At 49.8% G+C, this 16158-nt stretch overlaps 2 protein-coding genes across 2 annotated transcripts; both read right to left on the bottom strand.

Annotated features, from left to right (window-relative positions):
* Window positions 1-4269: 4269 nt before the first annotated feature.
* Window positions 4270-5583, bottom strand: LOC137906873 (ras-related protein Rab-33B-like). The gene is given in 4 exon segments (XM_068751166.1): window positions 4270-4584; window positions 4586-4619; window positions 4702-4880; window positions 5313-5583. Coding segments are annotated over 4 exon segments (717 nt in total). The 5' UTR covers window positions 5532-5583; the 3' UTR covers window positions 4270-4299.
* A 571-nt stretch (window positions 5584-6154) lies between these two features.
* Window positions 6155-16053, bottom strand: naa15b (N-alpha-acetyltransferase 15, NatA auxiliary subunit b). The gene is made up of 20 exons (XM_068750532.1): window positions 15944-16053; window positions 13251-13335; window positions 13056-13160; window positions 11548-11705; window positions 11271-11405; window positions 10997-11150; window positions 10749-10868; window positions 10578-10673; window positions 10371-10477; window positions 10207-10279; window positions 9708-9877; window positions 9459-9611; window positions 8964-9092; window positions 8671-8884; window positions 8405-8598; window positions 8226-8334; window positions 8050-8148; window positions 7765-7908; window positions 7583-7680; window positions 6155-7488 (listed from the first exon to the last, which is right to left on the bottom strand). Exons 1-20 carry the CDS (start codon window positions 15995-15997, stop codon window positions 7291-7293), a joined length of 2595 nt encoding a protein of 864 aa, XP_068606633.1. The 5' UTR covers window positions 15998-16053; the 3' UTR covers window positions 6155-7290.
* Between the last annotated feature and the right edge of the window lie 105 nt (window positions 16054-16158).

Below are 16158 nucleotides of genomic sequence, written 5' to 3'. Positions count from 1 at the left end.
TTTTTATTTGGTTAGTTTCTGCCCTTGATAATTAATGTATGGTACCAATAAACGACATTTTCACTTTACGATTTTTGTGTGTTGGATTGTCCGTTTTGGAGAGAAGCCGGAACTTGAGTGAGTTTAATGTTCTCTAAGGAACATTGTCACCAAACCGTGATCTGAATCTTAAAGTGCTTTTCTGAGCAGGGGTGTAGAGCAATCCAATCAAAGCGTTGTCCAATCAGCTGTCGTCCTTGCTGAAACGACCACAACCAAATGATACTGGTTTAACTCTTCATGTTCAGCTATCGGTATGTTGTCGGTATTTGACTCCAGGGCAGTTTGTGCTTATGGCCACTAGGTGGCGGTGTCGACCAATGCGTCAGCATTAAACCGTATCATGTGACAAGAATGGACCAATCATGAAAAGGCTCATCACAGTGCTATGGCTTTGAAAATGAGCCTTTGTAGTTTTTGAAGGTTAACTTCAAAGCTGCGGCTTTGATGTTAGAATGTCTGTATTTAAAGGCCAGTTCATGCTGTCAGAACAATGAAAAAAGAAAGCGCATGAGGAAGCACTTTATCTATCATCGCAAGACTGAAGCGTATTCAACAAATCCGTTGTCGGGTTCTATTTGTTGTAAATTTATTGTTTTTATTTTTTTTCCCAATTTTTGTACTTTTAATTTGTCTTTGCCCCCTATTCATATCTTTGTAGTTTTATTGAAAGAAAGTGGAATGGACATGGAAAGCTTTTATTGTCAGTCATCACAGCACAAGTACAGTGCAACATTGAAACCGTTTGTGTGTGGAAAGTCAGAGAGACATGTCCTTGGATTGTTTTGGTAGACAAATAGGACCTGGCGACGGTACAGAACTCTCTCAGATGGGGAGAGAGTGAGGGGGGTCCTCAGTTAATCCTCGTTTCGTGTGCCAAGGTGAGACTTCAGTCCCTCCAAGCCAGTACTCAGTCTGGTCCTCCCCAGATCGATCCCTGAGCTCTTTGCCCAGGTCCTCGATTCGAGCCACCACACGCCCCCCCAAAGCACCGAAGAGCGCTTTTAGATCAATTTGTCCAGAACGTTGAAAGCCGCCGTCTTGGAGACTTTCCGTCCCACCGGACATGCTGGCTCTGAAGCTCCACAGCCTGGGACTGTCTCCACCGCTCTGCTCCTGGGTCAGAGACTTCCTCACCAACCGGCCCCAGGTGGTGAGGATAGGAGACACCACATCCTCCCCTCTGATCCTGAACACTGGGACCCCCCAAGGCTGTGTTCTCAGCCCTGCTCTGGATTATCACTTATTCATTTTAATTCTCGAAGTCTCTATAGCAACTTGTCTAAGATTAAAGACTACCTGAATAAGCTTGTCGAGAAGTTTACAGTTCTTGCAGTCTCAGAGACTTGGATGACAGACGGAAAAGAGCTACTGGATAAACTAGATGGCTACGAAATGTTTACCTAGAATAGACGTGGCAAACGGGGAGGGGGGGTCGCATTGTTTGTTATGACTGGCTTAGACTGTATGGTACTTGTGAACATGACGTTTTCTATTGAAAACCTAATGGAATGTATATCAGTAGAAATCAAATGCAAGAAAACCAAAAACATAATAGAATTATTTGGATGATATAGGAATAAGATGACTTTGGTCTGTGGTGATTTTAACATTGACATTGCTACAATCAAATGAGCATGCAAAAACTACAGAATTTATTAATACAATGAGTTTGAGTTTTTATCCATTAATATTAAGACCTAGCAGGATAGCAAAAGACAGTGTTGCTCTGATTGATAACATATTTGTAAATCAAACCGGTATCAAAGCAAAGAGTGGATTTATGATTACTGATATCACAGATCATTTACCTGTATTTGCTGTGATTGAAATGTTTCGCTGTGAAGAAATATCCCTAACAATGGAAACTATAAATTATAAAACTACCAGGGAAAAAACACCTGTTGCCATTGAGGCTATGAAATATGAACTTTTATATTGTGACTGGAACGAAATTTATGTTGATGATATAAATTACTCGTATAATACATTCTTGGAGATATTTTTACAAATATATGACAAACACTGAAAAAATGTGAGCAAATAGCTAAAAAAGGGAAAACACCGTGGATGTCTAAGGATTTGGTAAAGGCCTGCAGAAAGAAGAACAAGCTATATTCAGACTTTATCAAAAATCCAACCATGGAAAAAGAAAAACGATACAAAGATTATAAAAATCAATGAACTACTAGTAATATTACGGAAGCAAAAAAAGGCCCATTATGATCTGCTATTGCAAAAATACAAAAATAATATTAAGGGTACATGGATGGTGATAAACAACTTAATAGAAAATAAAAAATAAATAAATTTTCCAACAAAATACTGACAACAAAAAGGATATTGCCAATGCTTTTAATAAATTCTTTGTTGGCGTGGGTCCCAACTTAGCTAAACAATTACCAAAAACGAATATATTAAGTTACGTATCACCAATAATAGTAATACAATGTTTTTGCATGGAGTATGTGAAAGCGATGTGTTACAGGTAGTTCATAAATTTAAAAATAAAAGGTCAACAGATTGTCATGGAATAGACATGAGTCTCATCAAGGAAGTCATTCACTCTATTGTTGAACAACTAACTTATATTTGCAACAAATCATTTCTGAGTGGTATTGTTCCTGGGCAAATGAAAATGGCCAAAGTGATACCAGTATACAAAAGTGTCAATAAACAATTTGTGTCCAATTACAGACCTAACTATTTACCCTTTATCTAAATGATATTTTTTTGGTATCAACCCTGCTGAAAGTTATTTTGCGGATGATACAATTTTTTCTGATACAACCCAGCCGGTTAGACAGACCACTATGAGCCTAGGTTCTTTCCAAGGTTTCTGCCTGTTAAAGGGAAGTTTTTCCTTGCCTCCGTTGCCAAAGTGCTTGCGCTTGTGGTTCTAGTTGGGTTCTGTACTCCTGTAAAGTGCCTTGAGATGACTTTCTCGTGTGATCTGGCACTATTGACTGACGTACACTGATGTAAAAAATATAAAATAAAATAAAAAAAACTTGCATTTCTGACATTTTGTTTGACTCTTTTGAGTGAGGATGACGACCACTCTTCCTCAGAAACACATGGAAAACATTAATTAGACATTAAATCAGAGAGCAGACCTCCTCCAAGCAGCTTGTTCCCCTCCTAACCGGATCTACACCGTCCACATGGTGATCTGGATCAGTACCAAAAGGTTCTAGATTGTTCTTGGTATCTTTATACACCAACCATGAAAAGTGAAAGTGAATCAGAGTTTATGTATTTTTAACTGATTCTTGAATCCATAAATGGGTTTAATGTTAAAATGTAATATTTTTTCATTGACTCCATTCTGGATCCGATCCAGATGAAATTTGGTGGTGAGATAGAGACCCCCACCTGGTGGTGACCCCCACCCTACATGAATGTGTCAGATTCCCTGTCCAGTCGGGCGTCCGTTCGTCTGGCGCGCTGCAGCGTCTCCGTTCCGGACCTCTGAATCATCGACGGGATGTGATGCAAGTTCAACTCCCACGCTGACCGGGAGCGAAGCATGACTGCCGTGATGTTTGGTTCTCGTGGTGCGGTCCGGTCCGGTGATGAGAAGCCACAGAGCCCGGATCAGTCCAACTATAAAGCCATGGATCATTCTGATTGATCCACCGACACCGGCTCTGTGAAGATTCCTACTTGATTTCCTTCGACCACTTTTCTGCAGGTTTGGAGAAGCTGAATCCATGAATGGATGTGATGTTATAATTTCCTACTTCTACACGCGCCATTGAAGCCCCCGCGGTGACGTCACGGCAGCGTCACATGACCCAAGTCAGGTTGCGGTTCATGACGCAAAGATCTCACAACAGGTTCTCAAACACATCGGAATTATTGTAAAATAAATTAAATGATCTGAATTTACAATATTTTATTTTTCAGATTTTTTCAAACAATGAGATCACAAATATACACAACATCTGACATATTTAAGAGTATAAATACTAAAGCTCTGCCTGGGAGCGCCTGTGTTTCAAAAGTTAAAACGTTGAATGGATCCAGCGGGAGCCCCCCCCCTGCTCCTCTAGGATCCAGCAGGAGCCCCCCCCCGCTCCTCTAGGATCCAGCAGGAGCCCCCCCCGCTCCTCTAGGATCCAGCAGAAGCCCCCCCCCCCCCGCTCCGCTCCTCTAGGATCCAGCAGGAGCCCCCCCCCCCCGCTCCTCTAGGATCCAGCAGAATGCCCCCCCCCCGCTCCGCTCTTCTCGGATCCAGCAGGACCCCCCCCGCCCCTCTCAGCAGCAGCTCCACAGCTCCTTCTCCGGCTTCTTCTTGCTCAGGAGTTTGAAGGAGCCGCTCTGCAACAGGGAGGCGGCCGCCGACGGCTTCTTCTGTCTCCTCAGTTTGGTGCCGACGGCGACAACAATGTCCTCCACCGTGTTCCGCCGACAGGACGCCTCCTCGGCGCGCCGGGATCTGGGCCGTGGGTTCTTGGCAGACGTCTCAAAGAACATCATGCCGTGGGCTTCGGAGAAGCTCCTGGCTCGCTCCTGACTCACCTGGCCGGGGGCGCTGCGGGGGGTCACGGAGGTCGCTCTTATTCCCCACCAGGAACCTGGATACAGAACAGGAAGTAGAACGCAGGGCTGCGGCGTCAACGAGTTGCACCTGTGTGAAGCTTCCGGGGGCGTGGCTACCTGGGGATTTCCTGACCAAGGGAGTTCCGCCTGCACTCTTCCAACCAGGAATTCAGGCCGTGGAAGCTGGCGGGACACGTGACGTCATAAACCAAGAGCACAGCATGGACATTCCGATAGTAGTGCTGCACCATGGACTTCCGGAATCGCTCCTGTCCTGCAGTGTCCCACAGCTGGAGCTGATGGTGGCGTGTGTGTGTGTGTGTGTGTGTGTGTGGGGGGGGGGGGGGGGGGGGGGGGGATGATGAAAATATCAAGGCGAGAAAGAAGAAATGAGAAAGTAGGAAGGCAGGGAGAGGAAACACGCGTGTTGAAATACCCCGAACAGAAAAACAGAACAACACGCACATGGAATGAGTCATCATCATCATCGGGGCACAGAGACGAGCAGGACGCGCACGGATCCGCTAAAAGCTCGTCCAGATCAATACCAAGACGCACCGAGTCCATCACTGGACCGGACGAGTTTCAAACCGGCACATTCAGAACTTCTTAGCATCTCTAGCCGCGCGCACATGGAGCTGTCTGGATCAGCTTTGCGCACGACGAACACGCGCATTAGTTCCCATTTCAGTCCAGTGTCTTACGTGGAAGATGAAACCTTTACTTGCCTTTATTTTCTCTCCGTCCACGTCGAGCACTCGGTCGTGGAAGTCCACCCCGATGGTGGCCTCCACTCTGCCGGGGAACTCTCCGGCGCAGAGCCGGTAGGTGAGGCAGGTCTTCCCCACCCCGGAGTCCCCGATCACCAGAACCTTAAAGGTCCGGCAGCGAGTCAGCAGCGACGACAAGCTTCCCAAAGAGCTGGAAAACTCCAGGGAGGAATCCATTCCACGTCCCGGGATCACCGGCACCGCAGGAAAACAACGCGCAGGACGCAGAGAGCTCGGTCCCCCAGAGGGTGGAGACCTGGTCCAATCAACCAGCACGAGGAGGCGGATCCGGATGCACGGTCGAACTTGTTGACGTCATACTTTAGTAAAATATATGTGCTTAAACATCCTCATCGTTCTTTATAGTTTTGTTTCATCGCTTCATTTTTAAATTATATTTTAGATCCTCCTCTTTCACAGATAATAAATGTTAAAGGTCATCTGGTTATATTTCATCAAATCACCTGCAGCGCAGGTGGAGCTGAGAGTCTGGGTCACCTCTGAGACGGTCCGGGGGGGGGCAAACATCAGGAAGCACGCCGGAGGACCGGCAGCCTCCTCTATCTAACCGAGACGATGAGACGCGTCTTTCATTTGCTGCGGGCTGAATAAATGACCTGGGGTTAAAGGTCAATGTCCTGCCTCAGCTCCAAAAGCGGACTTTACTTTATATACATGGGCCACATGAGTCGGACCCGATCCAGCCGATTCTGACCCGGAACCGGTCCACGGCGGCAACACAGAAACAAGTCAGTTGTTTCGTTTTAATACAAAAATCCAAAGATATCATACATCACCCTCTCAAATCTCACACTGGGTCACATATTTTTTCTTGCGGGGGGGGGGGGGGGGGGGGGTCAGGAGAGAACCAATTCCAGGTGGTGTACTTTTACTCCCATCAGCCCGTTGTCATGGTGACGGCCTGAGAACGGACCTCTGGTTCCTGTGTTTGTGTAAATGCACACGGACCGTTTCTAACGGCAACCACACAAGCGACCGCTGCAAGGCTCGGCACAACCACTTCAACCAACTGCAGATCATCAGTGTGGAGTTTTATTGATCCATCGTGGCAGGGAAGGGGTTTAGGTATTGCTTTCATCTATCAGTACTACGTAGAAACGTGGAGAGAAACGGAGCACGACGAGCCGTTACAGCTTTTACAAACTGTGCTACGAGGCGCTCCAGAAGCAGACGGGATTATTCCCAACCGTGAGCAGGGACAGAAACGGGAAGAAACGGAAAGCACAGTCCAACGGAAATAAACAAAGGAAAACGGTTCACTAGTGAGGCGCCTCTTTGTTCCGTCCGGCCTTCCTCACGTGGATCAGTGGCCCGCCGGAGCGTTACAGCAGACACAGATCGGACCGCTGGACGCCCTCGGTTCGGGTCCGGGTCCTCCTAACACCTCGTCCTGCTGCTTCGATTCAAACCGATCCGGCACAGACCGGATCCACTCCACTCAGACTTCCTTCTCCCAGTGACATATGTGGCAAATACTTATTTAAATTAGCCGTCTAAAATAAGGGGACCTCAGACCTGAACCAGAACCAGAACCGAACTGTATATCGTTATGGTTGATTGTGTCTGAGGAAACCAACAGTTCATGAAAGTCTGTCAGTTCTCGCCGTGTTCTGCCAATAGCTTTGGTTTTATTTTCATATGTAGGAAGTTTGTCAGCTCTATTAGAAAAGTAAAATGACATTCTGTTAATCTTCTCCCCGCCCCCCTACACACACAACTGCACACATAGTCCTGATTTTCATCATGTGGGAGCGAACCAAGCCATGCCGGGTCAGAACCGATTAAGCTAAGTCAAAGAACGAAACACTCAAATTTCGCTTCCCATGTCTGGCTCTAACAAACTGGCTGCAGGCGTGCCACAAGGCTCTGTGCTTGGCCCAGTTTCCTTTCTCCTCCGTTGCTGTTCTGTCAGGCGTCACATCTCATTGGCTAGCTCCTCCGTTTCTGTGGTAGCGTCTCCGTTGGCCAGCTTGGTGTTCTCGTCGTACCCGGGGGGCGTGAAAGCTAGCGTGTAGGGGTAGAGCTTGTGACACTCTGCGCAGTACGACTCCGCAAGCTCCTTACAGTCTCCCAGAATGCCGCTCCGAAGACAGTCCAGGACCTCTATGCAGATCTGGAGCAGGAACAGAAAGAAGGCAGGAAGCTCAAGTGAGACTTCTCATCTTCCGGTGACCCGCCGGCGGTAGAATCGTTCCACCAACGCTTACGTGAATGCTTCTGTTGTCGAGCGACTCGTCGAGCGCGGTCGCCAGCTCGGCTGCTTTCGTTTCCGTCGACGAGTCCAGATACACCATCATCTTAGCAGCTGCAGAGAGGAGCGACAGCGAGTCTCAAAGGGGGGGCAGACCCAGACCTTGTGTGTGTGTGTGTGTGCGTGCGCGCGGCCCACCAGCCAACCGGTGCGGTACGGAGTCCGAGTGCTTGGTGAGGAAGGCCTGGTTGAAGCTCTTGGCGTTGCTGTCGCCAAACAGCCGGGTGATCTCCTGCTTCAGCACCGTCCTGACCACCCGGGGCAGCTCCTTGTTCTCCGACACTAGAACACAAGGTGGGGGGGGAACGAAACGTGAAGACGAGGAAGAGGAGAAAGGATCTGGAAACGACGCAGGCGGTTCCCGAACATCGTCGTCATAAAGAATGTTACGTAAATGACGGGAAACCGGAGCGGCTGCCGTACCTCCTCTGAAGAACCGAACCAGACACTGGTGCAGCCACGGGTGGTCGGCGTCGATGGCCAGCGCTCGCTTCACCGACTGGAGCATCAGCAGGTATTTTTCTGAGAAGAGGAGATGGATCTAAAGTTCTACGGATCAGAAAGGACGAAGGCGTCAGAGACGCTCTGTGCTCACCAACCTTTCCTGAAGTAGATCTCAAAAGCTAGTAAGTGCGTGTCTATCCTGTCCCGGACGAGATTCTTCAGGGGCGTCAGGAACTTGATGGCTTCCTCCAGCGGATTCTCCACCTGCAGAAGAAAACCAGTCAGCAGATCCCCCGCTTTGGGCTCAAGCTCGTCTCGTCCCCGCCTCTCTGACCTTGACCAGTTTGTCCGGAACCAGCTCCTCTTTGGGACCCCCGATCTCCTCGTCGTCGTCCTCCTTCTTCTTCTTCTGGTTCTTGAGCTGCTTCTCCTTCTCGGCGTTCTTCTTCTCCTCCTCCAGCTGGGCCTTCTTCTGGGCTCTGCGCTGCTTGTTCCGCAGCTTCTTAAGCTCTTTGTCTGAGAGGTTAGCTAACGGAGGGAGTGGCGCGTTAATAGCTGGGTGCTGCCGGAGCGCCGGGCGGAACGCCTTCGGCTCCTCACCCGTGTCGGCTTGCAGCTCCTTGCTGTCATCGATCAGGGGGTTGTCGTGGAGACCAAGGTAGATCTGGATGGCCAGGATGGCGGCCTTGTAGTAAAAGGGATGCATCCGGAGCACGTCCTCCAGCTTCAGCAGGTCCACGTAGGAGCGCAGCGTCATCTTCCTCATGCAGTAGGTGTGGAAGTCAAACTGGTCGTCTGTGATCTCCACAAAGTGCTAACGGGAGCAGAGAGCGCACGGCGGGTGAGGCGTCGCATCCCAACATGCACGTCTTCGGCGTTCACGGTTCACTCACTCGTTCGATCTCGTGGCACTTCTTGAGGGCTTCCCCGAACTTGTTCATGCCCTTGTAGGCGAGCGCGCACTCCGTCTGGAACCACATGCACTGCATCTCGTTGAGGTTCTCCACCGCCGACGCCCCCTCCTGGACGGAGACCGAGCAGAAAGACGAGGCGCTCAGCCGCCGTGGGAAGTGTTCCCGAACCCCCAACGACCAGCGAGAGCCGCTTCTCCCCAGAAACCTCGCCAACCCCGTCACCATGGCAACACAGATACGAAGCCAGCTCTTGGTTGGGTGCTAGTTATTGTTATTGAACTCGTGCACGCCCCCCCCGCCGCTCTCACCCGCGATCGTCTACTCGTGCACGCCCCCCCGCCGCTCTCACCCGCGATCGTCTACTCGTGCACGCCCCCCCCGCCGCTCTCACCCGCGATCGTCTACTCGTGCACGCCCCCCCCGCCGCTCTCACCCGCGACCGTCTACTCGTGCACGCCCCCTCGCCGCTCTCACCCGTGTGAACTTGGAGCACATTTCCTCGGCCTCTTTGACCATGCCAGCCTTCAGCATGTACTTGGCACACTTGGAGTTGATGAATCGGTCAGCGGTGTCCAGAGCCTGGGCCTCGTCCATCCACTGAGCCGCCTCTCTGATGTTCCCGGCGTGCTGCGGGACGAGAAAGTTCAACGCGACGGCCGTGATGAGCACCACAAGCGCCGCTGTGCTCCTCCGCAACGGGTCCAAATGTGCGGCGTACGCTACCTTGTAAATCTTGGCTTTGATGAGAAAGAGCTCGATGAGCGTGGGCGTGCTCTCGATGGCGGCGTTGATGTAATCGAGAGACAGCGTCTGCTGGCCAATCATATCGTAATGCTGCGCCAGGAAGTACTGCACCCAGAGCAGCGTGGTCGGAGGCTCCTCCTTGCCGTCGTCTGCGAGCACAGCGGGGAGATTAGCATCCGGAATCCAGACACCTTCTATTCCGCTTTCAGACGAGAGGAACATTTGTAGAGTAATGAAAACGACTTTAATCGGAGCTAATCGGAGCTAATCGGGTTCGGAACGCGGTCATTTCTGACCGACTCGTGTTTGGCTGCACTGGGGACGCCAGTCGCTCGGCTTCACCCCGAACACGTATGAAAACCGGCTGCCGTTACGTCCCATCACATCACGGAACGACGGATTAAAATCTCCAGCGAGAGGCAGTCGATTAGAAAGAAATTGGGTTTGCGACCGTCGCCGAGCCGAGCCGCTCTCTCACCGTTCTGGTTGAACATCCTGCAGCTCTTCAACGAGGTCTCGTAGCCGACCACCAGCTCCTCTATTATGGCCACCTGCAGAGAGGGCAAACAGTCAGTCTGAACCTTTAGCGTTAGCCTCGTAGCGTTAGCGAGTCTCTGCTAGCGCGTGCCGCGGCGCAGTCACCTTGTCTTTGTCGTTGTAAAGCGATTTGAGGGTGGTGAAGACGGGCGGACAGCCTTTACTCAAGTTCATTCTCAGGTATCGGTCCAGACACTCTCTGAACTTCTCACCTGGGGAGGAAACACGGAGCGATGGTGAACAAAACGCAGCCAATCATGGATGAGCATGCTTTATTCAGGAACACGTGCTGAGTCAGCTCTGAGGCCGGACCAGAGAGGAAGGTCAGAGGCAGCCGTCGGGGAACCAGCCCTTTGGGGAACTTGTCCCAGGCGTCTTCGTAGATCTTGCACCTCTGCTCCACGCCGCCTGCGAGACAGAAACAGACGGCTGTGATTTCAGCAGCAGAACACGCCACCGGTGTTTGACGGCTCGGCTTCATACTTGGCTTTAGGGCTTTTTCGAGGCCGCGGTAATAGGACCAGTTCTCTGGGTTCCTCTCCTGCAGGTGGCGGTAGACCTCCGTCGCCTCGTCCAGGCGCTCCAGAGTCAACAGCAACTCCCCTGCAGGAACACGGAAGCAGTGAAACATGGCTCGGACTCACGCAGCAAGATGTTGCTACCCTCAGGCTCGACCCGTGGGCGCCGATTCATGACATCCTGCAGAGACAGCGACCGGTTCCCAGGCGTACCTCGCATCTCCTCCACGGCCAGCTTGTCACAGATCTGTTTCTCGTAGTTGCAGAGATGCTCCAGGGCCTCCTTGTGCAGCCCGGCTTCCCTCAGCACCTGGTTTTGGTACAGCAGCAGCTCGCTGTACTCGTAGTCGACTTTGTCTGGAGACGTCTGGAAAACGCAGCCGTGTTTCGTAAAGTTAGCGTCCACCTGATCCCGAAGCCGCGCCTCAGGTCGTGCACGGAGGGCGAGAAGGACTCCAAAGGGAAGCGGCGAGCGTTGCTCTCTGACCTGTTGTGTTTTCCTGAACTCCTCGATGATCTTTGCAGCCATCTCGTAGTCTTCCAGGAGGTGATAGGCGATGGCGTAGCCGATCCACGAGGCGCGCTGAGCCGGACGCAGCTGCAGCAGCTGGTAGCGCGTCTCCTGTAGCCGCCAGAGTGAGAAGGGCACCGAGCAGGAGAGATTAAAACCAGATCGTCAATCGCTATCCTGACTAAATCTATTCTCCTTTGTCCCAGGCGAGCCGGACTGTGCCGTAAACATCGACTGCAACCCGAGTCCTCACCCTGTAGCCCTCCAGGTCCCTCATCTGGATCTGCAGCAGGGACAGGTCTCTGAGGATCTGCAGGTTGTCCTTGTCCCACTTCAGAGCGTTGCGGTAACACTTGATGGCCTCATCGTATTTCTTATCCGAGCGCTGCAGCAGGCCGTAGACGTGCCAGCCTGGGATCCACAAGGTTAAGGAAGGTCGGACTGGACTGGACTGGTCCATAATGTATAAAGCATTTAATGAACCACTTCTTTAAAACCCTCATTGATGCCACGTACAGTGGTACTTCTACTTACGAATGTCCCTACATCCGAAAGTTTCAGGTTACGAAGTATCTGAATGGGAAAATATTGCCTCTCGTTACGATTTTCACTTCAGGATACGAAGTCAAAAATAGCTGCTCGTAGCTGCTCTGCCATTGGCTATCGCCTAAAATCTGCCTGGCAACCCGTTGCGTATGCGTGTATCCCAGCATGCTATTCGCGTCCCCCTTGTAATGTATTTGGTCCATGCCTGATGCCGTAGTTACGTGATGACGTAGGCACGTTAGTTTGTGGTGTGCGCTAAATGTAGCATGTAGCTCTGTGACCGGCTACGCCTGATTAAAGAAAGGTTTTGTTCCTGAATCCGTCTCCTCCTTCCGACCATCCGTAGAGGTTAAAGACTTAACACCCCTCGTGTCACCCGGAAAAAGTGTTGACAAGTCGGGCTATTGCTCATTATGATGACGTCTGCCTCGCACATTTCCGACGGATTGTCAAAAGTCGGCAAAAGCAGACGTCATTGGATCAGTTTTTCAAGAAACGCGAGGCAGAAAACACCGCAAAGGACCAGTAAACAAAGAGGACAAAAAATAACAGCTAAAAGGTAAATTAATATTTTTATTATTTCCTTTATTCTTTGGTTTTTTTACATGATGTGCCTCTCGTTTTATGTTTATTGTGCGGTAATCTAATTTTAACATGTATTTGTTTCATGTTCTGATGCGCTTTTATGATTTATTAAAAAAATATCATACTTTTGCGGGGCTTGGAACGGATTAGTGCATTTACATTCAAAATGCGTCTCTACTTAAGAAGTTTTCACGTTACGAAGCTACTCCCAGAACGGATTAAATTCGTAAGCTGAGGTACTACTGTACTACAAGCTTAGAACGTAAACAGGAAAAATAACACGAAAAGCTGCACCCATGAAAAAGATCAAAAGGCTCAGTTAAAAATGATTTTCATGTATTTTTCTATTAATTTATCAGAGACTAATCAATAACAGAAGATTAGTCTCACTGAAGTCTAATTTGTGCTATAAACAGACCTTTTAAAATAAAACTGCTGGCGAAGGTGCCTGGGGTGTAAAAAACTGGATTAATTTCATCTGCTCAGCGCAGAATATGAAACGGTTAGAAAGTGGATTTCCCCCCAAAATCCTGACTGTGGCGGAGCCGGGGGGGGGGGGGGGGGGGGCAGCTGGGGCCCGGCGGCCCACCTGGCTAAAGATGCAGGAGCAGAAACTCTGGAGGAGGATACAGACGTGGCTCCGGAGGTCGTTGCGCAGTCCTCTTCTCACCAGGTCGTAAGCCTCCTCCTTCTTCCCCAGGCAGTTCAAGGTCAAGCCCTTCATGGCCAAGGTCTCTGGACGGACAGACAGACAGACACACAGCACGACCTGTCAGCGAGAGCGTGTTCTTTTCCAACCCGCTCGTCCACACGGCCGCTGCTTACCTCCGTGCTCGGCAAACTTGGGGTTGGACAGGATTTGTTTGCAGAACTTGAGCCCATTTCTGTACTGCTTGTGTTCATAACATCGCTGTCAAAGAAAGGAGAGAGAGACCGCATTAGAAAGAGTTTAAAAACAGCTTAAAATGTGATAAACAGCCCGTCTTCCACTTCACTTCTGGCCCATACTGTCGGACGGATGCGCCAGCCCAGGCTGCAGGAGGTTTGTACTCCTGTCTGATGTCTGTCCCCACAGCAGCAGCGGGTTACTTTCATTTAACCACAGGTTCACAACTCGTTGCCTCGGAAACCAAAATATAGCTCATTATTTTTCACACAGAAAAGTTCACGGTCAAACTTTACAATCGGCTGGCAGTGAGGAAAGGTGCTTCCCTTCTGCCGAAGAACAAAACAAAGCCATCCGTCCTCAGCGCCATGAAGACGTTGGACACCGGCCAGCTCCTAATCAGACATTGGTCCTTTCAGACTGGGAAAAATACCGTGTGGTTCACCCTTAACAGGAGAGAGGAAACTATTTAAAATGACAATCGCTACCTCAGGCCGGAAAGCTTAACAGTAATGTTACGGAACAATTTGATTGTCTTCTATTTAGACAAGAATTTCCACCACGAGAAATGATTTCAAAGATATTCTTCAAATAGGAGTGAGAAATAGAGCAGTTATCAAACTCTTACAACAATGGAACTGCAAGAAAGGATGTTAAATTAAACCGCTGGTAAAATAAGAAGACACCCAACGCTAACTCTTTAAAACAATAACATGAATCTAGAGAAGTCGCCATCTGATTGTTCTTCTGACAATCAGGCTGACCAGCGTCGTCTGTTACACCGAGTCGTTTGTCTTATCGCCCAAAATGAACTTCGGGGGCTGCAGAGCCGTCGCCAGAGACAGAGCCAGCGCTCTTTATCAGCCATTCGGCTTTCCTAGCGTTGCTGGTTCTTCCATCGCTGACAACAGATGCTACAAAGAAAAGTGCACGAGAGACAACAGGCTGATAACAGATAAGCAGCCTCATCTTCCTGCACACAATAAAGAACCTAAACTCTCGCTGAAGAGCCTCTGTGCTTTACTTCAGCCGTTTCGTGCCTCCTACAAATGAAGCATCCGTTTCGCAGCCTCTGCTGTTTGATAAAGGCCTACTCAGAGTAGACTGTTATTTTAGACCTGCAGCGTAGGACCGAACTGAACTGTAAAACTCAATTAGCAATGTTTGAACTTGCAGGTCGAGGGCTTACACCTTTCATCACCAAACAGATCTCCATATACTACTTTCATGTGTTTTTATCAAAGACCAGCATTACAAAGTAGAAAGGATGGGAAACAAACAATGAACCTCCTGCACAATTATTAAAAAAAAAAACCCCCACAAGTGACATACATGCCAACACCGTAGTATTAAGTATAGAAACACACTTTACGGTGCAGTCCTACAACAATTACATGAAAGACCAGAGCCCTTCTGAGATATGCAACAAATGCAGGCTGCCGGTACAACCTTTTCAGATGAAGTGCAGGTCACAGATTTGTTTTCCCAGCAGAGGTCAAAGAAGCGACAATGTGGGGCTAAAGCTTCCCTAATTCCCAGCAGAGCCTCTGCCCTACCAGAAAATTATGTTTCATCTCAATCAGTGACGTCAGAACTGCTCAAAATTCACAAACACCAGAGTTCCTGAAAAGGATGAGTGGCCGGATGTCCACGCAGGGATGTCTGGGAACACGCAAAGAGCATGGCAGCGAGGGCGGGCTGGTTTACTGGAGTTCGTAGGCAACTCAAATACTGTTAAAAAATACAGCTTTACATGCACATACACGCACGCTAGAACAATCCTCAGACATCTGCGCAGAACGTTGTGTCAATTTCACATGAAGGGGGGGGCGACGCAGGAGCTCAAACATGGAAGCACAGAAGCGTGGATGCGGCTAGCTAGCAGAGCGCAGCGGGCCTAGCAGCCGAAGAACTGCTGACACAGTCGCTCAAGTCCTCCCTGCGCTTCCTGCCGCGCACGCAGAAGAACCGCCATACTGACCGTGCATAACTCACACCGGCGACGGAACCGTGAGCAGACCGGCGTCCCACCGAGCCACATTATGGCTGACAGCGCCTGAAGTGGGCTAAAGCAGGCTATTAACGCTACACGGCTAGCGTTAGCGGATGGGCTAACGTCACAGCAGGTTCGCACGGTCCACAACTGCCTCAGATCAAATCTTACAATCACATCTCAGGATAGAGCAACATCCAGCTGACAACAAAGAGGCGACGAGTTCACAGAAGCGAGTCAACGTCGACTGCGGAAGCTAATTTACAACATTTCATGATGGCTAGCGTCAGGCTGGCGAGTTAGCCATCGTGGGAAGGAGCTAGCTTTGGGCGATTGGTGGCTGCGTTCAAAAAACGGCGAGGCCTTGCCGAACTGGCGAACAAAGCGTTTATTGACGTCAGTAGTGCGTTCTGATTCACGCGCAAAGCTCGCGAACAACCATTTTGGCTTTACGTTACAGTGACAGCGCAGGTCAGTGCTGGGTTAACTAACCCATTCAATGATGCCATTTTGCTAACAAGCATAAGCTAATGCTAGCTACCGAAGAGCTAGACTTGTACCGCCGATCAATGTTTAAACTCGACAGCTATCCGTCTCGATGGCGGCTGCCGTTGTGCGTGTCTTTAGCAATTGTCTCACCAAAATCCTCTTGAACAGAGCGTTCTCCTTTGGCGGTAAAGTAACCGTCGGCATTGTTGCAGTTCTGGTCGGTCTCACCCTCGGCACATGTAGCTAAAGTTAGCCCAGGTAGTCAAAACAAGTAGAGTTGAGCGACAGCCTGTTTCAGCCGATCGAATCGATTGCTCGGTTTTCGGGCGGAAGCTCCGACTCCTTTCAAAATGGCGATGGTTGGA

Source organism: Brachionichthys hirsutus, chromosome 17 (assembly GCF_040956055.1).
Source record: "Brachionichthys hirsutus isolate HB-005 chromosome 17, CSIRO-AGI_Bhir_v1, whole genome shotgun sequence".
Classification (NCBI taxonomy): domain Eukaryota; kingdom Metazoa; phylum Chordata; class Actinopteri; order Lophiiformes; family Brachionichthyidae; genus Brachionichthys; species Brachionichthys hirsutus.
The sequence above is the reverse complement of the archived record's forward strand: the minus strand, read 5'-3'. Positions and strand labels throughout refer to the sequence as shown.

What these genes read in the sequence shown, in the direction of transcription:
- naa15b (XM_068750532.1), bottom strand. Translation starts at nt 15,997, where the DNA reads ATGCCGACGGTTACTTTACCGCCAAAGGAGAACGCTCTGTTCAAGAGG. An exon ending in CAAGTTTGCCGAGCACGGAG is followed by an intron (nt 13,161 to 13,250) that starts GTAAGCAGCGGC and finishes CTGTCCGTCCAG; the next exon opens with AGACCTTGGCCATGAAGGGC. An exon ending in TCGACAACAGAAGCATTCAC is followed by an intron (nt 7,489 to 7,582) that starts GTAAGCGTTGGT and finishes TTCCTGCTCCAG; the next exon opens with ATCTGCATAGAGGTCCTGGA.